This window comes from Cupressus sempervirens, chromosome 5 (genome assembly GCF_028749045.1).
Source record: "Cupressus sempervirens isolate cs-2001-9-10 chromosome 5, ASM2874904v1, whole genome shotgun sequence".
NCBI lineage: Eukaryota > Viridiplantae > Streptophyta > Pinopsida > Cupressales > Cupressaceae > Cupressus > Cupressus sempervirens.
In genome coordinates, this window is record NC_143122.1 from 665,084,497 (window position 1) to 665,109,238 (window position 24,742).

Sequence of the window (24,742 nt, forward strand, 5' to 3'; positions counted from 1 at the left end):
CGCTTCTTCACCTTTCTTTGGCATCTTGCCGGTGAATTTCTCGGTGTTTGTAAGTATTCTGATCATGTTCGAAAATAATGATAGCAAGGTCATTGATGTCGGTTCACACAATCAAACAAGTTTCTACAGCTACCATTTGAATTCATAAATGATGTGAATCACAAGGATATTCGATGGAGATCTTCAATGATTTCTATGTAATGTAGGGGACCAACAACAAGTATTATAATCAATCTCAGTGTAACAATGCATAGTCGGCTATGGACGGATGTTCAAATCAGAATAGGAAGAAGTTATGAACTTGAAAACATATTTTGTTTTATTCTCAATCCTATCATTATGTACCGACTACAATCAGACATTATACTCAGTGAAGAAAGAACTATGAATTACAAATGCTTATACTGTATTTCATTCAACCTTGGAAATGAATAGCTGACTACAGTTGGGCTTATACTTAGAAAAGAAGAAGGAAAATTATGACATGCGATTGCTTAAATTTGTGACTTGTGATTGAGCTTCGGATGTGGCTCTTCTTGGCCTTGGCCGAAACTCCTGTTGGTGCTTTGCTCACCCACTAATGACACTTGATTTCAAACTTCAGACACCGGTAGAATTGAGAAGAATAAGGTAATTTGGGTTGAGAAAGTGTTCAGTTGAGAATGTCTATGCTTGGCTTGAAAAGTCGAAGTATCAGATAGGAGAAGGAATGATGTTTGCCTTGGTCGATCCACGACTTCTTTAAGGGCTTGCCGAGACTCCTCGGCTTTTATCGGTTTCCAAGATGTCTATTCAAATTTCTAAAACATAAATTCGATTTAACATGCCAAATGTTAATCGATTAAAAGCAAGAATATTAAAATGAAAAGAATAGAGTTGGAAGATTATAATTCGCATATTATTATAATTCAAATGTTATTATATTTGAATATTATTATAATTTTATATTATATATCTACATGTAAATATTAATGGGATGACATCACTTTATTAAATTATTATACTATAATGGTGCCATCTCATTTTTATATCTATATGTACGTATATAGATATATCTATTATAATAATAAGGTGAAAGATCATATTAAATCCTTAGAGGTACGTTTTATATAATAACTTCTTTTATGTTTCTCAATTTATTTATTTAAATAGCTCATGCGGGTCCCATAGATGTATCTTGTTTCAAGTCACTAAGTTCTCAACCCATTTGCCTAGTGATGGTGATGCTCCTGTGCCCAATTGTTTTTTGACAATGCTTCCACCCCTTTGACGTGTTTTCTGCAAGAAAATTCTTTGTAATTAAATTATATTATCATAATAAATTATTTAATTGTAAATAATCATAACGGTTAACCATCTTCTCAATTCCATGAATTCGTGAAAAATGATCAACTAACTTGTTATCCTCACTTGAAATTATAATGACTAACCATCTTACCATTTTGTAAGATTATAACAAATTAAACTGTCAATTGACTTCATGTGAACCTCAACGACTATATTTTAAATCAGGCCAAAAATTGGGATGTAACAACATAGATAAATAGATTAAATCATAAATGTGTTGAAGACGAAGATCCATAATGATAATCATAAAACCAAATCAAAATGACATCAAATCATAATGTATGTAAGATGAAGATCCATGATGAAGAATCATGAAACACATGTCTCTGTAAAGTCAAATTGTAAACAAAATGAAAAAACAAGGCTCTAGCTCAAGTCCCAGGCTCATCATCATCCTCAAGATCAGCTGCAACCTCAGGGTCAGACCTAGCCTCTAAATGCCTTCTACAAAGGTGTCTAAGGTAGGTCCTAGAGGACTATTGAGCCATAGCCCTCGCATGTGCAATGAGTGCACGAACATCACTAGGGTCTATATTTGTGGCATGCTCTGTGAGTGCACGTGCGCATCTGCCAATGCCTGAACGTGCTCTAGCCTCCTCCTCTACCATGGCCATAGCCTTTGCCTCTATATCTACCTGGTCAACCCACTCACGATCTTCCTCAATGAAGACTGTTGCATCTGTGGCCTCAGTGAGCTGCTCTGACTCTAGATCAATCTCCTCTATAATGGTCGGAGAGGAGTCAGTGACCAAAATTTGTCTGGTCCTAAGACGGAGGTTGTAATGAACAAATACAAGATCATTCAACCTTTGCACAAACAACCTGTTTTGTCTCTTCGAGTGGATATGCTCGAACATGGACCAATTGCGCTCACATCTAGAAGTGCTGCTAGGTTGACTCAAAATACAGGTGACAATCTTTTGAAGATTTGGGGTTGATTGCCCAAACATTTGCCACCATCTATCTAAAATGAGGGAAAGAAAAACAATTAGTCTCATTTACAAGCACAACTTTAAGGCTAAAATTTAAATCAAAAACTAAAATGCATAAGTCCTAACAATTATGAATTAACTTTAAGAATATATATTTTTTACCTGGCTATAATGATGTGTGAGCCTCCATTGCCATCCTACTAGAGAAAAGCGACCCCTCCTTATTATTGAATTTGTCTAGCTCAATGGTTGCAGTTGCAGCACTACTATCAGGACTAAACCTCTGCATGACTGTGTATAGGTCGGTAAGAACCTCCTCATCCACCCTGAAGTTAGGAAGGAAATGATATGCTGGATTAAGGTAATAGGTAGCTGCATGGATGGGCCTATGGAGTTGATTCTGCCATCCCTATCAATAATGTGCCAAATGGGGCCATACTTCTCCGGCACTCCTGCATATTGGGCTCTAATGGCCTCCTTGGCCCTATCCATGCCCTCGTATATGTAGCTTATAGAGGGATTTTCCCCATCAGCAGTTCGTAGGAGAGATACAAGGGGCTCACTGATCTGCATCTAATGTAAAAATAAAAATTGAGTCAAGACTCAAAATTAAATTATAAAGCTAAATCATTAAATAATTAAAATTATGAAATAATAAATAACAATACTAAATGTTAAATTGTAAAAAATTTACCTTGATTATTTCTTGAGTAGGTGCCCAAAAACCATCCTCATCAAAGAGGATATTCCCCACATCTATACCCGCAGTGGTCTTAGCATAGGAAGAAGAAACAAACTTTTCCCCAACAATCATGCGCCTTAGCTCTTCCCCTGATGTCATTAAGGACTTCAATGTGATGAAATTTGAGGCAAACCTCGTAATGCCTGGACGAGTTAGCTCCATATCTTTCATGTATTTCCTCATTGTGACGAGGACAAATGCATGATTGTATATAAACTTGCATATACTTTTTGCCCTTTCGACACATGATTTTACCCACTTAATCTTATCAATGTCCTCCAACATGAGGTCATGGCAATGTGTAGCACAAGGAGTCCAAAATATAGTGGGGTGTCTCTCCATTAGTAGTTTTTCTGTAGCAATTTTAAAACTAATTATAATGTTAGTGTTTACACATGTTAAGAAATTTAGAATTAGAAAAGTTCAAAATTTGACAAGTTAAAAGTTTACCTGCAACAACATAACTTGCTGTATTATCTGTCACCACCTACATCACATGTTCTTCCACCACCTTTGCTATGACTTCTTCAATAACCTCACACAAGTATGTAGCATTTTTGACTTGAAAGGAAGCATCAATAGATTTGATGAACATGGTGGATCCTACAAAATTGAAAGAGAGCGAAACATTTAATTATCATGATTATGATTCGTTGACCATCAACAAATTAACAATCAACAAATTAGCAATTAACAAATCAAAATTTAAATTAGCATGTAGGAAAGTAGAATGATCAATCACCTCCACAGGAAACAAGAAAATTGAGGAATGCTCTTCCCCTCCTATCTGTCCAACCATCAATCATGATGGTGCAACCCTTTATGGTCCATTCCTTTCAGTGGTCAGCTAGCTCAAACTTCATGTCCTCTACCATTTCATCTAAGAGGTAGCCACTCAACTCAGCCTTCGTAGGGGCTTTAAATCCCAAACCACAAATAGTTATGGCATCTATCATGCCTTGCCAATAAGGAGTCTTGTCACAAATAGATTATGATTAGAAATTTAGATAACAAATCATTATGTAATATCAAATATGAATCTACGATTACACAAGTAGAAATATTAAATAATTAAAAAAATAGCAAATAAAAAGAAATAATTACCTCGCTGCAATAAATGGAATTTGCAAAAGTACCAAAACTTGCAAATTTGTTTTTTGGCAACATCATGAATCTCCTTGTTCAAACTACCCATGCTCTCAAGCGAGGTTTGTGAGCCAGGAGTAGTGCGTAGTACAAAGTAACTATAAAATCTGAACTTCCACACTCTAGGCTGAAATATAATAGGCTCAGACTCAGTATAAAAATGATCAGCACTAGGACAAGCACTAGGACTAGCAGTAGCACTAGGACTAGCTCTATCACTAGGACGAAAGGGAGGTCTAGAAGAACCCTCTCCAATGCAACCTATGGATGTGGATGCGGATGCAGATGTGGGTGCATGGGAGCCCATAGCACCTAACTGTTTAAGTTGTCTTTTCTTATTTAACTTCTCTTGTTCCAAACCCTCTAATGCCATATAACATTTTCTTTTTGCCTCAGTGGTTTGTTTATTGCATGGGGTAATATCATGTCCAGGTATGCTTGCAATATGATATTTGAATCTATAGATGACACTTGAGTTTATTTCTTTACAAAAGAAATATTTTGTTTGATATTTTGTTCTTCCAAGAAATTCTTCAGTATAGATCCAAGCCTCATCCGTTTTAGGCATTAGGGAAAATGAAAGCTGAGGCTGTTGCAATAAGAAAAATCCATTACAAAACTAAAATAAAAACTAGAAAACCCTACAATATTTTAAAGCAAATTGTACAATGTAAAATCAAGTAGATGTTTACAATTTGTTATAAAATCCAATTGTAGGGTTTGTAAGGTTGCACCTTGCAATTTAGTAAAAAAAACATGTAGAAACTAAAAGACATTCAAGATTTACAAATGAAAAGTAAAACTTAAAAAATTTTACAAAAGAATGAAAAATACACTAACATGCGAAAAACAATCAACACTTACCTCTTGCAAATGAGTTGAGGAGTGTTGCTATTGGCTTCTTAAAGCTCCCAATGCAATCTTATGGCCTCCCCAAACTAATTCTTGATCTCGTTGATGCTCTTCTTTCTTGCTGTTTGAAACCCTATGGTTTCTCTTTTCTCTTCTTCTCTCTCACTTCTCCTCTCTTCTTCTCATACTAAACAATTAGAAGGCCCTTTAGGGCTATAAGAAAGAGGAAAAACACAATAAAACTTTAAAAAAGTGTTTTAATTTTTATGTTTTTAAGTTACAAATTCATGCTTGCTGCAGCTGATTTTTTGAGCCGGTTTTAGGTGATTTTTCGTGAATCGTGATTTTGGCGATTTCTGGGCCAAAAATCACCAAGCCAATTCACCGACTCACCATGAATTGCGAAGCCTTAGTTGGACTGCCAAATCGCCTAAATCGCCTAAATCACAATAATTCAGGTTACTGTGGTATGTATGATATGTATATGTATATGTATTCAGTAGAAAATAAGTTCATACACCACTATGCTCATAGTAAAGCAACATAGCAATTTACACCACCATATATATATAAGTGTTTTAGTCCTAATAGCATATGTTCTCTTTGTAGCCTTTTTTGTGGTCTATTTTAGGGTTGGAGGATTGGATTGACTAGATGGACCAAAAAAAACTTTAGCAAAGTAAAAAAAAATCCATTTTTTGGTAAAATTCAGCCTGGGTCCTTTTGCAGAGTTGGCAATTGCCATAGCAACTGCAAAAATTGTGTCAGGTTTGTCTAACAAAATTTGGGCAGACTTTTGCAAGAATATGATAAGGACCAGACTTTTGCAAGAATGGGACCAGACTTTGGTCTTGCCAAGGAAGAATTTGGTAGCATAGATTATATAAATATAATGATTTATCTTTTATTTAATTCAAATTTCTACTTCAATTGGATATTATGGATAAAAGAAGTCAGTTTGCATGCAAATTGTTTGTTTAATTTCCTAAGGCAATTTTTGGGAAAATTCTGAAAGGAATAACCAAGCAGGGTATTACACATGCAACTGAAAAAGCCATCATGCAACTGAGAAAGTTGACATGCAATTGAAAAATATGACATGCACCCTCACAAGCTAGCAGGATTTGTAGCTCCAATACCCCTGAAATATCTTGAACTAGGATAATGTCTCAAATCTAATTTGGGTTTTCACTTCTTGCTATGTTTTGCTTCCTTTTATTGCAAAAATTCAACTTAAAAAAACATGCAAAGTAAACATACAAAGGAAATGGTATAGATTTTCAAGGAAATAAGTGATTTCAAAGACAAATCTAAAAAAAAACTTTGATATAAAATGTGCATGGCTGTCACATCAAATATACTGTTTTAACAATGCTAGAATATGCACAAAATTTACATGCAACATACTTTGAGTTGGGCAAATTACACTGATATATCCTCATTTTCATCAAATGTCTGTTGTTTATAAGCTCTGGCAAGACAAATTTTCTTTTTTTGTTGACTTGTTCTGATTTCCTTGACAAAATATTGTAAAATATTACAAGGATCTTTGATAATTATGACACTATTGTATCTGCAGATTGATACACTTCTTGCATGTGGTGGTCTTTCTAAAAATTCTCTATATATTCAAGAGCATGCTGACATCATAGGTATGAAATTTTTTTACATATGTTTTACTGTTCAGATTGTTCTAAATTGCTTTTGCTGATGGTATAAAGGACATCCCAAGAATGCAACCTGATTAAAATGTTGCAAGTGTAGGTTTCCCTGTGATATTACCAAGAGAGAGAGAGTCAGTGCTCTTGGGTGCAGCCATATTGGGTGCAGTTTCTGCTAAGAAGTATAGCACCGTTCAAGATGCAATGAAAGCGCTTAATGCACCTGGCCAGGTGACAATTACTCACACAATCTATCCACCAGTAAAATAAAAAGAAGAATATTAATTGGAAAATTGTAGTCAACAGACTTAATAATAAAACAAGAAACTGATAAATGTCCACTGCAATATAATTCTGTGCTTCTGAAGCCAACAGTTCATTTTTGATGTGAAGTAGTTGGCCTAGGAAATATAATATCTTTCTTGCAAAACAACCATACATTTAATGTGTAGTAATGTGATGGGTGGATTGTCTGATAGCAGAAGTCAAAGGAAAACCAATAATTGATGCTGAACATCTATGCAGGTAGATTAAACCTTCAAAGAGCTGTTGTTATTGAAAATAATTCAAATGGTATGTAAGATGGGAAACAGCTCTTTACTTGATAAAAGTTAGGTTAACAAAAATGCTGGGTTTTCAATACATGGCATTATGTAGAAAAACTTCTGGATTGAATGTTTACATCAACATTGAAAACTCATTAAATGTGTTGAATCAAATGTACATTGGCCAAAATTCACCAAAGAGGCATTTCAATACCAGGATAAACAGCTAAAGTCCCAGGTCCCTTTTGTCTGAAACTATTCAGAAAGGGGACATGGGCTTTCATGCTATGTGAGAAACACAAGAAGTCAACCTGCTTAGAAAAGGACTGTAGATTACATCTATACAAGTTGCCACTATGAACACAAATTAATGCTTTAAAATTATATTTAAAGGGAAGGAAAACAACGAAATCCTCTAATGGATATTATCTGTTAAAATGTCTTCTCAGACTCTTATTTGTGTTCTCATCTGTATTTAAAGGGAGAAAGCTCAAATTCATACTATTATGCTAACACTAAAGGTGATCCTAGTGGCCATATTATATTAGTTGTGTGTATAACAGATTTATTTTTTAAATACACTGAATAAGGAATTAATGATTACTCTTAACTTAGAATAACCTAACTAACCAATTAAGCTTAAGTAAGATGGTGGGTACTGTTGATGTGAGCCTCATCTTCATGATCAATTCCCACCTTTTGAGAAAAACCCCTTGCAACAAATCTGGCTTTGTGTTTTTCAATGCTTCCGTCAGGTGCATACTTGATTTTAAATAACCATTTTGAAGATACAACTGATTTGTCTTTAGGTCTAGGAACAATATCCTAGACATCATTTTTTAGAATGGATTGATATTCCTCTACCATTGCATTTTTCCATGCTTGGCATTTTAAAGCCTCCTCAACATTAGTTGGTTCTGTTTTGGTGAGTTTTGTTATTAAGGCAACATAGCGTTTTTGATTTCTTGTTTTCTTATTTTCTCTAGAAATCTCATTTGGTTCTATATTGTTTTCTTCAATCATTTTTCTGGCCCATAGTGGTCTTTTTTTGTGATTTAAAACTTCATAATTCTCAACATTAGATGCAGTTGTGTCTCATTCTTCAGAAAAGCTCTCCCTTAGATTTCCAATCGAATTATCTTTGTAGTCGGAATAAAGTAACTATTATGTTTAGCACTTGTTAAAGCTAGTCGGGTTGGGTAGTTAGCTTTAACAAGTACTAAACATAATAGTTACTTTATTCCGACTACAATTTTCTATAGTGTTCTCCCTCCAATTCTCAGTATTAAGATCATCTTCTATGATGTACTCCCTCTGATTCTCAATTTCCTTGTCTTCTTTGTTTAAGGATGTTTTGAAAGTGATATCTTCGTCAAACTTAACATCCCTATTGATTTCAATAGACTTTTGTCTTGGAATATCTATCCCTTAGTTGTTTCACCGTAGCCAACGAATATGCCTTTCTTTCCGGATGTTTTTAATTTAAACTTTTTCTCTTTGGGAATGCGAATGTAGACTGGACGACTAAAAATTCTTAGATGACTAAGATTTGGTTTGTTCCCTGTGAAGGCTTCTTCAGGAGTTACATTTTCTAATGTTACATGAGGAATTATGTTTTGAATGTATATTGTTGTACTTGCTGCTTTGACCCAAAGAGACATAGGAAGATTTTGGTCATGAATCACGGCTTTTGCTACTTTATAATAATTCTATTTTTCCTTTCTGCAACCCCATTTTGTTGAGGATTGGAAGGTATCGTACTCTCCCTCTTAATCCCAACAAAAATACATAATTTTTTGAAGATGCCAAAGGTGCACTCACCTCCAGTATTTGATCTTAATGTTTATTTTTTTCTAGTGTGATTTTCCACTAGGGCTTTAAATTCTTCGAATTTTTCTAAAACTTCATTAAATTTTTTAAATTTAAGAAACTACATCCACGTTTTTCTAGAGTAATCATCAATGAAAGTCACATAGTACAACAACCCCCCTAGTGAAGGTGTTGACATGGGTCCACAGAAGTCGGTGTGAACAAGTTCTAGTACAATTTTAGACTTTTGTTTACTTAAAGGAAAACATTCCTTTTTTATTTTTTCCTAGGGCACACCCTTTACAAATACTAATATGATCTGATTTGAGATTAGGTATCCCTGTAGTGATTTTCCCTAAGGCAAGAAGGGCACTAAAGCCAGGGTGCCCTAATCTTCTATGCCAAAGTTCATTTGAGTTACGGGAAGATCCTTTTTGATATAGGAAGCAACATTTTTGACTGCACCTTCAATCCCACCATATTGCTCTGTGACTTTGCATTCAATCAATTGCTTCCTGGAGACACTCTTCTCTCGCTAGACAACAAAGACAAGCTCACTGTTCCTACACCAATGTTAATTGGAGTGAAGTTATGTTGAATCAAGCTATTATGTAAAGTATATAATAGAGATTATATTTGGAATATCAAAGGAAAATAATTCTTATATAAGATTAATGTATGATTGTTCAATGGAAAACAATTACTAACAAGAATGAACCCAAACAAATAATATTATTAATGACAAAGTTGGTCTTTCTATACTTGTAAAATAACAAGAAGAAGCATGTTCTTGGCTCGTCAGCATAGGTTATGACATTGTTGGCAATGGTAATCACAAAGAGAAATAAGAGATTATCGACATTACCATACATGTGATTAGTGATAAGGAGAAAATTGTATTGGCCACATTCGGCAAATTCATTATATTTGAACTCTTATGATTGAGGACACACATCACAAACATGGATGATATTGTTGCTCCTCATTAAAAGCACCATCTAAGTAATGCAAACAAAAGAAAGAAAACTTGTGTCTTATTTGATCCAAAGTTTCTTGGCTTGTCAACATAGGTCATGACTTTGTTGGCAATGGGAATCACAAAGACAAATAAGAGACTATCGACATTACCATACATGTGATTAGTAATAAGGAAAAAATTGTATTGGCCACATCCGGCAAATTCATTATATTTGAACTCGTATGATTGAGGACACACATCACAAACATGGATGATATTGTTGCTCCTCATTAAAAGCACCATCCAAGTAATGCAAACAAAAGAAAGGAAAGTTGTGTCTTTATCTGATCCGAAGTATGTTGTCACATTACAAATAGATTATAGCTTGATGCTAATGACCATGTATAGAATACAACCAGAACCTTTGTAGATGGGGGCATGCGATCCAAGACTATTGATAAAGTGAACTCACAGTATTATAGTGGGTTTGATTTCACTAGTCCCTCTATCATTTCTTGATACTATAAGGACACCATATCAAAGGTGAAGCTGTAACTTATTCAGAGTATGATTAGTATCATACTATATAGAAGAAAGATGAAAGAAGCAGATTACCTCAAGAAGATTGTTGACGAGTGTTTTCCCTAGATTAGTGAGATAAGTATTCTCTCTTGAGTACTATGTTGTATTTTTTAGTTAGTCACTTATCTATGTCCATACATGTAATATAAGAATTATTTTCCTTGTTATGCTCTTGTTTATTTTATTAATCCCCAGGGATGAATGATTCTTTGTAAAGAAGAAAAAGAACATAGAGAAGTCTGCCATATTTGATGTGATGAAAAAGTGTTCAACGATAAAAAAGTGGAAACTTTACATTGTGGTGGGAAATATGATAAACAATGTTCCATTCCCACTTGAACCATCTTTAAAGAGGATATGTTCCATTCTCAAATAATATAAGGAGGAACACAAGGTTGGCACATTACACATGCTACCAAATGTTGTGGAAAACCAATTTTCTGACAATAGCTCTAAAGAAGTTTTGATCTAGAATTCATTAGTCATCTGGTGATCATGCTAGATAAAGTGAGGCTCTTAAAGCGTATATCTTTGATGAATGAGATTATGAAGTATCCTTCTACATCAAGAGGGAGCATGATAGTTCATTAGAGGCAACCTTGGACAAGGAGAGGGAGCGGATAGAAGATATGCTTCAATCAAACTTTTGGTGATCTTAACCAATGTAATTAGGAGCGATGCTTCCTCAACTCTACTGATTCAATCATCAAATGGAACTCAATATAAACTAAAAGATGTTTTACGTTTCATCAAATAAAAAAGCCACAAAAAGTGTGCTCATGCAAGATAAGATACTATGCAAGAACAATTGATGATCCTTTATCCAATTTGTCACAACAATGAAATTCATTAATACAAGACAAACAACAAAACTAAATGGTCCCACAATCGTATTGATTCAAATGGAGTAGACCATGTTGAGATGGAGTTAGCAATCATGTATGTAAGCTGGAAGGCCTTGTGCTATCAAGATATTTGTTGAATTAGGGAAGCATGACACGACTTGCTGCCAGGAGATTAGGAGGACTATATCATATTCAGAGGGAGTTTGACACTTCATTAGAGACAACCTTGTACGAGGTAGTCAGAAGGTTGATATCAGTGTGAGGGAATCCGACATTACCTCAGAAGCAACAATTCCTTGTAATACATTATTCTATGTGAGAGAGAAGTTTGAAGTGAAAACCCTTGTTCCACCCTCTAGGAGCAGCTGTGGTGTATCCACCCTCTGACTTGGTTCATGGTGGATATCATGTGAGTTACTACATGACTCTATTGAAAAACATCATGAGAGGTGACTATCTTTCGTTGATGTTTGTGTTGTGAGGTTGCTATCATAAGGTGACAATCTTAGCAACGGCTTGACCTATTATCATGATGGAGACTACATTAAGTTGCTGTCCCAGAATGTGTCAGAGATCATGATAACGAACGTATCATGATAGACTACATTAAGGTGTCCCATAGTGTGTCGGGTATCATGATTTTTTTCATGATGGACTACATTTAGTCGTTGTCCTTGAGATCATGACTATTGTTTGATAGACTACATTCAGTTGTTGTCTCAAAGTGTGTTGGAGATCAGATAACTCATATCCTTCTAGGATATTACTTTAAGTTTCTGTGATTATGATTGTTATCTGATAAACTACATTCATTGTTTATCCCAGAGTGTGCCGGAGATTAGATAACACATCTTTTCTAGGATACTATATTAAGTTGCTGAGATTATGATTGTCATCTGATAGACTCCATTTAGTTGTTGTCCCGGAGTGTGTCAGAGATTAGGTAACACATTCTTTCTAGAATATTACATATTCTTTTGGTAGGCATCATGAACATGATGCCAATGCACATATCGAGAGAATATAAGTATGATAAAAATCATATGATTGATTTTTCTTGTTGAATCATACTTCAGATGATATCTAAAGATAACATCTAATTTGATGAATATATGTCGATATCCTTAAAATATGTCATTCAAGAATATCATATTGAAATGATATCTCTCTATGTACTTGAAAGCATAATGTGTTCTATAGCAATCCTCCCTAGCTAAGAGGGAGTGTTAATGTTGTAGTTTTAGTTGGATTGAATTGACCTAGAGATTATCCTTCTATGGTTATTGGTTAATCATCAATTAGACAAACCTTCATATATCTACATATATATATTATTTATATAATATATACATTATATATATATGGTATATTGTCTAATTGATGATAAATTTATTATCATAGACATGTCTCTTCTACGGATATTTTTATAACATTCAAATCTGCATTTGAAACACACATAAATAATCAAGGGTGTTATTACATTTATAGAAAATGACCCTAAAAATTTAACACTAGGTGGGTGAACCTTCACCTCTATCCCAATCTTCTTGTTGGAGGCTTTTGTATAGCGAATTTAATTCTTTGATGATCTCTTCAAGATGCCAATGATTCTCAAATGTTGATCAATTGTGATCACTTGTAAATTTTATGAAAAGAATGCTTAATATGATTGAGACCACTTCAAGAAAGATTGTTGCTTTTAAATACAATTAAATTAATTGAGACTGCTTTGGGATTACTTGATTATAATATCTTAATTCAACATTAGACTAGTGCCTTCACTTCTTAATGGTGTTATCATTTCAAATAATTAATCTTATGTATAACTCTGCAAGACAGTTTTAATAATTCTTTATCAAAGAGAGACAAGCACTTCAAAGCTATCTATGTGAATCATTAATTTAAATCTGTTGTTCTAGTTAGTCTTGGATTTTAACCCTCTTTCGAAAGACCAATAGGACAATTTGAAGTTTGATAACCATTCCTTCAAATTTATGTTCAAACTAAAACTGAATTCAAATTATAATATCACAAAATCACACATTGCAGCAATCTAAACCAATAGATTTATCACAGAGAACTAATCAATGATTGAAATGATAAAACACCATAAGAATTTGAATAAAACCTGGTCTTTATATTGAAATAAGTATAGTATGATCAATTGGTTACAAACTGTAATGCCTTTGCTATTTTTGTATTCCCAACAGACAATACTCAAATAGTTACAAAAAGATCTGATAGTATTCTTCTATATGTTCTCGACAAAATGATCCTCTACTTATAGACGAGGCTTTAGTTCCAAAATGATAGGGCATACCCTTTCATAACTAAAATATAACTGTTTTTAAACCAATAACTACTGACCTAATTACAGATAACTGACTTTTTTATAACTATAAGAAAACATAAAAAAAGTTTTGATTGACAATTATCTTCATTTTGACAAGTCACTCCATGTGTGATCTAGCACCCTCCAGTCCAACCTTGTTCTCCTCTACTTCAATCTCAAAAATGTCACTCTTTTACCTCACATAGCTCATGTGCAGATCCCAGCCAGCAACTTAAAACTGGCTATCATATCTAATTGGTCTTCTTCTTCTTTGGTTAAATTAGGCTGCCTCATAGGTTGTGGATTCATATTCCAAAAACCATTGTTCGCAGGTAGACCCATGGTTACCATTGAACTCCTGCTACTCCGTATCAAATGACAATATAAATTTTCCCTGGATTTGCTACATAATGAGCCCTTTGCAAATGCTTATTAAAGCTGTCTTAAATGCACTCAATTCCTTGGGACATGTTTACACTCTTTAGAATGTACAGGCAAGATTACTCAACATTTATTTCACGGGATCTCTTTCTAGCAGTCATTAGATGTTCTCATAGGGACTCGAAAAATCTAGGTTGTACTTAAAGATGCAAGTAACTATCTCATGGCAATTGTCATTCTCGTTAGTCATTTATTCCAGGTTTCTTGAGAAAGCGTGCTATGAGTCTTGTCTGTGCCATATTTTTGTCAGCCAATTGATTGGTATATGCAACTCCAGCAAAATTTTCCACTATGAAACTAAATGTTGTCATGTGTAAACTAGCCAATGATTCATACAAAGCAGTATGCCTGCCTAATGTGCATATTTATTGCAACATTCCAGAAAATTAAGTTGACATGACAACAGTCATGCAATGGTATAGGGTTTCTTAACAATGTTTCTCTTTTGGCGCCATCAAATAGCATCTCTGAAAACTTTTTTGGTATGTTCACCAACATAAGTTAGGTCAATCATGTCATTGGTTGTCAATATAGTTTTCAAATTGTTACTCCGCTTATGCAATCTTACTCTGATGCTTTTGTATCGGTATAGCTCTCCGATGTTCAATTTATGGTCTTGTATATCTGTGCTTGACATCTCCATCGACATCACATAACCCATTGCTCTTTTTTTGCAAATATCGACACAACTTATCTTGATAATTTTATCGAGTGTTGGAGTAGATTTAAATTGTCTCCCCATGGTGTAAAGCTATACTGATATGTCCATTGCCGAGAGATATCTTGATATGGTTTCATATATAATACCTTATCACCATAGGTTATCCCAATTAGCTTATCGGGTATTGGAGAAGTATCTACCTTGTCTAGCTGACTTCATTAACTACCCCGATGACTATTATTGAGGAGAACTCTGATAGTCTTGCTTTCACATTGGGGATATCTATCGATGTATATTATTTCGACTGATCCGTTAGGACTCAGTATGACTCCAGATTTCCTTCTAATATTGTCATACTACTCGGATGAGTCTATCGAGATATGTTTTCCCTATGTCCACTTTCATTTGCTCATTCCACTGTTAGTACATATCTTTCCGATGCTTTTGCATGTTTTTTCTTGTGCAACTTATTGGAGTATATTATCTAGACATGAGACAGGATATATATAGACAATACATTACCACTACCTGGAGTAATCCCCCAGGAGGTCTACGACCTAGGATGGCCTTCTATGCTGAGCATTTTCTTGTGATTCAGGATGGTATTATTGCTCTCCCTGCTTATCTCTATTGGCGCTGGAATCATGCCTTACAGTTTTCTTTAGGCTCATTCAGGGTTGGTTCTCACCGCCTCTGGGCTCAAACCGATCACCATATGGATCAGGCTGATCAGATATGTCAATTGTGTACTTTGGCAGAGTTTGAGACTGAGATCCACTTCATTTTTCGATGTCCTCTTTACTATGAGATTAGAGGGAGATTCTACTGCCTTTTTAGAGACTGTTCTTCTCTTTCGATGTTCTTCAGTTATATTGATCAGCGGTGTCTTGCACTTTATCTTCAGGAGGCCACCCATCTTTGAGAGATTACCCTGCAGTCGTTTATACCTCAGGGGCGTACTTCAGACCAGCTCATTACTGCCTTTTTCTCTCCCTTGTCTCCTCCACGGGGTTTGTAAAGGCCTTCCAATACTTCTCATTCCAGATCTGTTAGACACTGCACTAGTCTCTCCAGGCAGCGACAGTCCTACAACAGTTCTACACGGTAGTCTAAGACTATGGATCGTCCACAGGTTTACCCTTCTATTACTGATTTCTTTATGATAAGGAAGGACCCTTAGTCCTTACCTTGTCTTCTTTCTAGTTTTGTTTCTAGCTTTTGATTCTTCTTAGTCACCGTTTGGTGCTTCTGCTTTGGCCCGCTCTTCTATTTGTATGCTCAGTCCCATAAACCTTGTTGGTTTTTCGTGGACATTAATATTATTATCTTATCTTATTCCGATTGTATTTCTGCCTTGGTGTATCTGCATGCTATCGAGGTAACCTTGCCGATATTGAAAGATCTATTGCTACAACTCCAAAGAAGTAGAAATGACTTGGTTCAAAGACCCAAACACTTCTGCGCTGATTTACAGATGCTACTCCGATGGGTTAGATTTTTAGGGCCACATCACACATAGATCCTATGTCCTGATAACTTGTCATTCTATTTTATCCTACACATGAAGAATCAGTAGTAACTATTCTTATAATAAAAGTAAATGATATCAAATGACTTAAGGCAATTGCTAAAGGTTGTCATAACTACACTAATGGTGAGGGCTAGTACAATATGCAAGATCAAATAGAAGGCAAAACAAAATGCAAAGTTTGATGTGCTAACATGCACTTCCCTTATTGATGAAGAAGTGATAGTAGGTGATAGACTTATGCCTTTTGCTTCAAGATTCCTTACTAATAGTTCTATCAGTTGATGCTTGTGATGTTTTGATCACATTAGCCCCTCTCTGTGAAGTTTGTCCCTCATCCTTAATGTGTAATCTTTAAGTGTTGATGGTCTTATCATCTCCTTTTCAAGATGAGATTTCACTCTGTATCTTTGCATGAGTGAAGGTAACACATTGTTTCCTTAACTTGTTAATCTTCTTATGAGTCAATGCTCTTGGTCTATTTATCACTTTTCTCATCAAGATGCCCAATTCTGTAAGCTCTTCTCTTTGTGACCAATTGGGTGGATTGACTTGTCCTTTTCATGTTCATAATGAGGATGAATGAGATTTCCACCATCTCTAATCTGATTAGGAATAGGGAAAACACTATTTCCTCATGAAATCCACTGAAATCCTAGACCACATCTTTCTCCTTATAGATATTCATCCATTAGATTTGCTTAATAGTCCTCAATGTCAATCTTATGTCTATATGTCCTGCCCCTATAAATGTGGATTTTCTAATATGTATCAAACTCCTACCTCGCCTTGTATGCTCCAAGCTGATAGAATTGTAACTCTGCATTAATTGTCTTTGCCACCTATAGTGAAGGACATGTCTCAAGCATCTTCCTCAATATGATAGAGGAAGCCATTCCTGGCTTGTGCTTCTCCTTCTACAAAAAAAAACTCTTTGATAGTTGCCTGACCACTTCAAGACAAATTATCTCATTTGTAGGACACCTAGGAAGTTTGTAAGGCTCTAAAGAAAATCCTTGAATCTTGATGTAAGTAAAGGTGGAAAATTGGGCATACCAATATCCATACTTCTCAATCAATGCCCTGGCCTCCTCAGATAGTCTCCTATGCAATTCGTTCTGAAGTGTGTGTGTGTGTGTGGTTGTGTGTGATATTCTTGGTGAAGATGCCATTAATCCTCCCATAACTTTCTATCTAATGAAGCTGTAACTCAGGATAATGATCATATACCTTTAATTGTTCTATACAATTTCCTATCATGCCATTACGTATGAGATCTGCATGCTCAATATTTCTTGCTGGTAAATATATCACATAAGAACTCATAAAAAATTGGTTTGTTTTTCCCAAGTTGTTTGATTAAGTATCCAGATTGTCACTGATCATCCTGGCCCAGTTCATCATTATATTCCTTGCTGTTATCTCCCTAATGAAGTAATACGTCCAATTCTTGAAGAAAGTTACCTGGGGTGTTTCCATGATCCTGTTCAGTGTAAAGATCAAATCACTATATTCATCCTAGAAGTCCACGCTTATAAGCTTCTTAGGCAACTTGGAGTAACGTTTCCTGGGTTGACTTTTCATGTTCCTATTGCCGATATCCATACATGTGCTCGGTCTATTTTATCACCATTTCTGGGCTTCTTCCTTAGTCCTGATCTGCATCCTTGGGAAGTATGGAATCCAAAAAGTTCCTCTTACTGCCTCCTCACTGAAGAATGTGAACATCTTCCCTTTGGCTTTGATTGTTCTGGTTTCTGAATCATACTTCTTTGCACACTCTACTAGGAGCTCATTGCACTGAATAGCTGATGGAAACCCAGCTGCATGATGGAGGCCACTCTTCATTGTGTTAACTGCTATGCTTGAAGGTAGACGATCTCTAGTTTCGAACATCCTTCTTTTTAATCTCTTCATATTTATGTGCTCCATATTTGTATCCTCAACTTTCCTCCACCTAGAAACCATCAAGGACCCAGGATAATCCTTTGGATTGTTTTCTTACCAGCATTGTCTTTGCTGCTATCCCTTTACCTTCTGCCATATCCCCGCTTGAAGCTCAACTTTATTATAGTCTTTAAGGGACTTAAACAAAAATATTAAAGTTCAGGCTTTTAGATCCTTGATTTAATCCTTGAATTCAATGCAATGACTTAGAGATTTTATCCATAAAAGGTTGCAAATGGAATGTGGAGGTGGATCAGAGTCTCGGGACAACAAAACTGACCAGACTTGGCCATTAAAATGATTAAATCAAACCCTTAACACAAAAGAAAGAACTTTTATATACCAAAGACAGACTATGGTAAGTGTGAAGACAGGCTATGGTAAATCTGAAGACTAGTTTAAATCGGTCCTAACACTTTACTGGATTCATCACAAATCATGATCCATGGTTTTATTACGAGTTAGGAATGAAATTACAAACCAACCATTATAGGAAATCCATTCAAAAATGACTTAACTCACATTTTCAGAAGACAACCTTGCAACTTACCTTTGCTGGATGAACTTGAATTTCAACTTAGTTGTATTTTGCACAAAGTGCCCTCCAAGCACTCAGAAACAGCCCCTTAATGATTGGATGAGTTAATAAATTATGGGATATTTTTCTAAAATGCCCCTGTTTTGAAAGTTTAACTTAGGTCTCAAGACAGATGTACTTACAGCTCACAGTGGCCTCAGAATTTGCATTTAATCCTCTAATAAAGTCTGCAATGTTAGCTAATGAGGATTAAGAACTTCATATTTCAAATGGATTTTGTGCAAAACTGAATCCTTGCATTTTCAGATTTTTGAAAGTCCTGAGGTATCTTACTTGCAACCCTCTAGATGCCTCCAAAAAGGTCTTGAGACTCAGAGTTTTACCTCACAGTCTGTCTGCAGTAAGATTTAAAAGGTTGAGGGGCTTAAGTTAAGAAATCACCCCATATGGAAAAATCTTCAGACTTGTCTGAAAACACACCTCTTGAGCTATCTAATGTCATTAAAATGACCACAAAATTCAGTCTTTCCCTTTGCCAAAGACTCTGTAATCAGATTTATCCTCAACTGATCGATGAGAAAATCTATGGATTTTGCAAAACATCAGCTCTCATGGAAGAATTTTCAGATTAAAATCTGAAAACACACACTTACCATGTGGATTTCCTTTCTGGGGCCGAGGACAAGTTCTAATTTTGCTTCCTCAATTAGTCATGCCAAGCCTCTTGTCAATTGTTGATGCCTACCTTGAAACTCTTCCAACTTATTTTATTTCCCTTTATATATTTTTAAAGCCTCCAAGGGAAAATTGACCAATGCACAGATCGCAAATATTTTGATAAGTCCACCTTTTACCCTCCCCACAAAAGGGGATATTTGAACTCCAGGAGGAACATCCATTGTTATTTCCTTTCATACAAGTGGGAAAATTTGACCTATGTAGGGGTAAATTCCCACAAAATTCATCTCCACTTGCCTATAAGTGGGGAAAATTGACCCATGTAGGGATAAATTCAATCCCATACATAGAATATTTTTCGTTCATCCTTAAGTATCCCCAACATAGAATATTTTTCGTTCATCCTTAAGTATCCCCAAGGAAAAATCAACCCATGTTTGGATTAATTTTGATGCAGGAGCATCTTGGGTCTAAGCGCAATCTTGCATCAACCAAAAATATTTCTTGTTTTCTGTACCAGGCTGCTGTTCGTGAAGTAGCTGTTGCTGTTGAAGTTTGGTGGCATGGGAAGTTAACATCTTGTCAAGGACTTGTTTGGGATCTTCATCCTAAGTGCGCAAGTCTTGACCGTTTGTTTGTCTCAAGTGGTGTATCATTCTTTGCGGTCTCTGTTTCTTCCGTTTCTCTCCTTGTGAGGCGGCTTGTTTCTCGTGGTGCGGTTTTCTAAGTCATGCTGGCATGTTACGAAGTTAGGAGCTGACTCCTTAAACACGTGTGGACTTGCCTTTGAGTGCATGTCGCTCATGTTTATAGCTTCTTTGGTTGTGGTTTACATCTCGAAGGTAGGACCTATTACGTAATTAAATGTCTGACTAGCCGACTTGTGCCTTAGCTGGCTATATAAGAAGCTTGATTAGATGTAGAGAAGTAAGGAAGGATGATGGGGGTGATGGTGTGAAAAGGTCACAACAAGTATAACACCAACACTTCTTTGTTGTTCTTTAGCCGGTCTATGCTCTAATACTGTCATGTCTTCTCTTAGAATGTTACATCTTGCTTCCCTAGACATGTTATCCTAAATTCCGGAAGCTTATTCTCGGTCTGCACCTTTTCCTTGGTGTTTGGAATCTGTCCGTATGAACTTTCGCTCTTACGATTTTTGTACTCTGCTAATTTCTCTCTTGATTGAAAAAGAGAGACTAAAGTACAGTACAAAAATTCTTATAAAGGTAATCTTGTTGCTAAGGAACATCAATGTTCGTACATATACAATGTGTTTAGCAAATCCTTAATATATTAGAGTTGCATGATGTGCAGTTTGATGCAAAAACAAAAGAAGGTATGGTGGCTTTCTTGTGCAGGATAATTTTGAGTTTCTAAAAGAATATGATTTCTTTTTCACAGGGGTCATGGCTAAGTGCTTTCTTTTCTGTCTGCTTAGAGAGGAATAACAAGCCCCATTACATTTCGAGTGTCATTCGATGTTTTGACATACACAAAAATAAGGGATGGATACCCTTGCTTTTTAGATCAATAAAATTAAATTAACTACATTTTATTATCACCTAAAAAGGCTTGGAAATTGACAAATAAAAAAATCTAACCTAAAACTTGTGTGACATTGAAAAGAACAAAAATTAAGAAAAATTAAATTCAAAGTGATGTCAGAGATACAAAAATGTTGCAAATTGTTAACTACTATGAGCATTCAATTCTCTGTTTCAAATTTCAATATGTTTAACTAATGATAGAAATGATAGATCTAAATATACAAACACTAGTCCAACGATCAATCAAATGAAAATATGAATTTTTCAACCATTTTATTTCTAACAATGATCAAATTTCTCAATTGAATTTTTACAATCAGGAATATAAATAGCATAGGTTCAAACATATAAATAATTGCAATACCCAAAGAATGCATGTATCGAATGCAAGTTATAATATAAAATTAAAATAACAATAGCACAAGTCTGTCTTACTTTTCAAAAATGCACAAAACATCGTTGATATGTACAGAATTATAAATTTATAAATGTCTGTCGTATAAATTTGTGAAAATAAGTATAGTTATATATATTTGCAAGAATAGAACTATCTCCTTTGGTGGGGTTAATTTTTAAAATCTTCATTTAAAATTTAAAATATCTAACCATTTTCTGAAAAACACTTATATATAATTTATCCTAGGCCTTTGCCTTTACAGTTAATGGAGACTAATTAGTTATCTGTCTGAGAGAAAGTCTATTACAGGCTGGTTTTATTAGCTAATTGGGAGCTAACTCTGTTTTTCCAAAGATTGGTATTTTAGATGTAGTGTCAGCAAAATGCACAAAGACAAATTTATGATCCACGGGCAGTCTTGCATGTTTGAAAATATAAAATGCAGGTCATGATAATTCCTCTGTGTTCACATATCAAATTTAAACCTGGTGTCCCCTATTTTACATTTGGTAGTTGCAGTATTATCTTTCTTTTTGGGCTTCTACGTTAATTCTGTTTGCTTCTGAATCTTCTCTTTAATTTTGAAGTTTGTAAAAGCTGTGCGCCTCTGAGTTTGAACACAAATGTTTGTACCAAGGTGTTTTACTACTATCAAGATTCAAAATAATCCCTGTTCATTGCTTTGGTCATAGTAATTTGCACCATTTAACCTTGCTATACCTGCTTCAAGTGTCATTTCTGTTATTATATCTTGGTTGTGTCTGAGTGCCATAAAACTCAGGTTTATGCTAAGGTACATGAAGTGGAAGAAATAGTGAGAAATGGAAGAATATTGGTGATAGGAGGGGCTCAAATGTGACAAGTAGCCTGAATGGCGCATTGGCGTGCTTTTGGCCAAGATTTCAGAATTGTCAAAATTTGATTAAAACTAATGGGAATTAAGATTTTTTCAAGCTGCACACTGGTTTTGGAAAAATTGAAGATTGCTCCAAATGTCGGAAGTCCCCACCTGAGTTGTTTTGGATACTTGACCTATAATTCAAATGTACAAAATTTCTTTTTAGTTTTCTCTTCGGTTGACCATATTAGTTATTTGTTTAATGAGTTGTATGGATTCATGCTTTTACTATGTTTAAATCTGAACCATATCTTAATGAGACTGGCTTGAGAAATTATTTTCTAAATATGCCATTTTAATGAGCTTTCTTTCCTGGCAAGTGTTCTTTATATCCCTCAAGTAGCAGTTTGTTAGATATGTTTTATGTTTAATCACTTCATAACCCTTACATTTATTATTTGAAATATGACTACTCTCATGCAAATAAGCTTTTGATAAAAATATAAGGATCTTTAACTGATGTGCAGGTATTCTATCCATCACAAGATCCCAAGGTGAAGAAATATCATGATGCAAAATACCGTATATTTCGTGCACTATATGAGCAACAAGTCTCCTTTAGATCATTGATTAGTGATGCTCTTGGCTAACATTACTCTACTTGTTCATTTCCTTGAAGAACGTTCACCATTTCTACCACTTAGCAATGCTTTGTTTTTATACAGGATATGTTTATTTTGGGCATATTGTATTTCACGTTCCAAAATATGTATAATTGTAAATTAGTTGTTCTATTGGCTCCAGGTTCATAGTAAATCTTTCACGTATAATGCACAAAATATGTATTTATATGCATGGGACAATAAGTTCAATTCAAATATGTAAAGCACTGTTGCAATAAATAAATGGGATAATGTCCTGGGTACAATTACCAATCTCTTATTATAGACTCTCTTATGCTATTACTTAAAATGTCTACTTCAGCTTATCATATAGAGTTCTAAGAATACCTTTGATGACGAAATAACAGACATGTGTATCAGAATGATATATAATTTATTATCCGTGTAGGACTTGGAATATCATGTGACTAGCATGCGAGCAAGTGTAACCAGATTCATTCATAGGGCGCCACCATACGAGACACCAACTTGGGTTTTGAGAATAAAAGATAGAAGCAGCTTTTAATGTAGAAAATCAAGATCACCTGCTGTGATCTTTTAGAATTCCTGATGTTTAATATTCAAAATCCTTAAAAAGGAACAAAGCTTTTCCAGAGCTATGCTAAAAATTATGACAAGCGGAAGACCCGAGCTATACAATTGTTTAAAACTTTTAAGGAATCTGAGATTGTTCAGTTGGCTAGCCAATGGGCTTCGGCTTAATCTTGGGTTTTGTAATGAAAACAGGGACATTTATTGTATTCTTAAGACCCTGATGTTGGACTAATCTCCGAGTAATCAAATAGTTCACATTCAGAAATTATTGCGCTTGATTAAAAGCTTCAATGATTTGATATACCTTACATGAATACATGTAATATACCGAACTCCACGGTATTAAAGCTTAATAAAAAGCTAATGAAGCTTGAAGGGTTGGAAAGATATTAACTCCTTGATTAGTATTCTAGTTGATACTTATTATCTTGGTGGTAACATAATTGTTTGAGATTCTCAAAAACGTAATGGAAAAGATGTTCGGTATGGTTAGTGAAAATTTTGTGAGGATCTAAAATTCAGATGTTCAACATAATCTAATTATTAATTTACCCAGTTGTAGTCTTAATATTCAAATCCTCGAGTTCAAAATTTTAATATTTGTGAGTGTTGAAGAGTTAGTCCAATATCATTAAGGTGTTTACTTCCAACATGCAGGATGATAAAAGTCGAGTCATTCACATAATGTTTGTCGGTCCAGAATTTAGGTGCGTGAATCTTCATGATGGCGGAGGGTGGCTCCACTATGCCCTACATTGTATGTTTGCTTAGGGTGCGTCCTTATGAGAGGGGTTGTAAGGTCTATTTTTATGGAGTGGATTATCTCATGAAGCCAAAAAAAAATTTGTTACAGGATTAATATGAGTCTTCCACTGCACCCTTACCATGCCCTTGATAATGTTTAGTCTCGATCTGATCAATTTTATTAATCTTGTGTTTCATCCAGTTTGATATCAGGGATGAATTAATTTGATAATCAAATTTCGACAAGAGTCGTCATCAACTAGGAATCACCTCTAGAAAGGACAACGTTTCGTTACAAAATATATTCATGGAGAGATATTTGTGTTTCAGTGTAGACGGAAAATCTCTAGTGAAAGTATGAATGATTTTCCTCTATTTTTGGTTATCCTAGACTCCGGTTATAAATTTTCATAAAGTTTGATTTATATTTTCTGGAATTCTTGGAACTGCAT

At 35.0% G+C, this 24,742-nt stretch overlaps 1 protein-coding gene across 3 annotated transcripts in view; it reads left to right on the forward strand.

Moving 5' to 3' along the window:
• The window catches only part of LOC149557666 (FGGY family of carbohydrate kinase), a 195,183-nt gene extending 171,248 nt beyond the window's left edge, over positions 1-23,935 (forward strand). Inside the window, exons 13-16 of one of the 3 annotated variants that reach the window (XM_089832257.1) lie at positions 6,599-6,671; positions 6,784-6,911; positions 7,163-7,205; positions 23,401-23,935. In XM_089832257.1, the coding sequence (XP_089688383.1) occupies positions 6,599-6,671; positions 6,784-6,911; positions 7,163-7,183 (222 nt within the window). In that variant the 3' untranslated portion in view covers positions 7,184-7,205; positions 23,401-23,935. Of the gene's footprint in view, positions 1-6,598; positions 6,672-6,783; positions 6,912-7,162; positions 7,206-22,856; positions 23,272-23,400 lie in introns of those variants that run through there. The other 2 variants (XM_089832256.1, XM_089832255.1) reach the window with 2 other exon arrangements.
• The last annotated feature ends 807 nt before the right edge of the window (positions 23,936-24,742 follow it).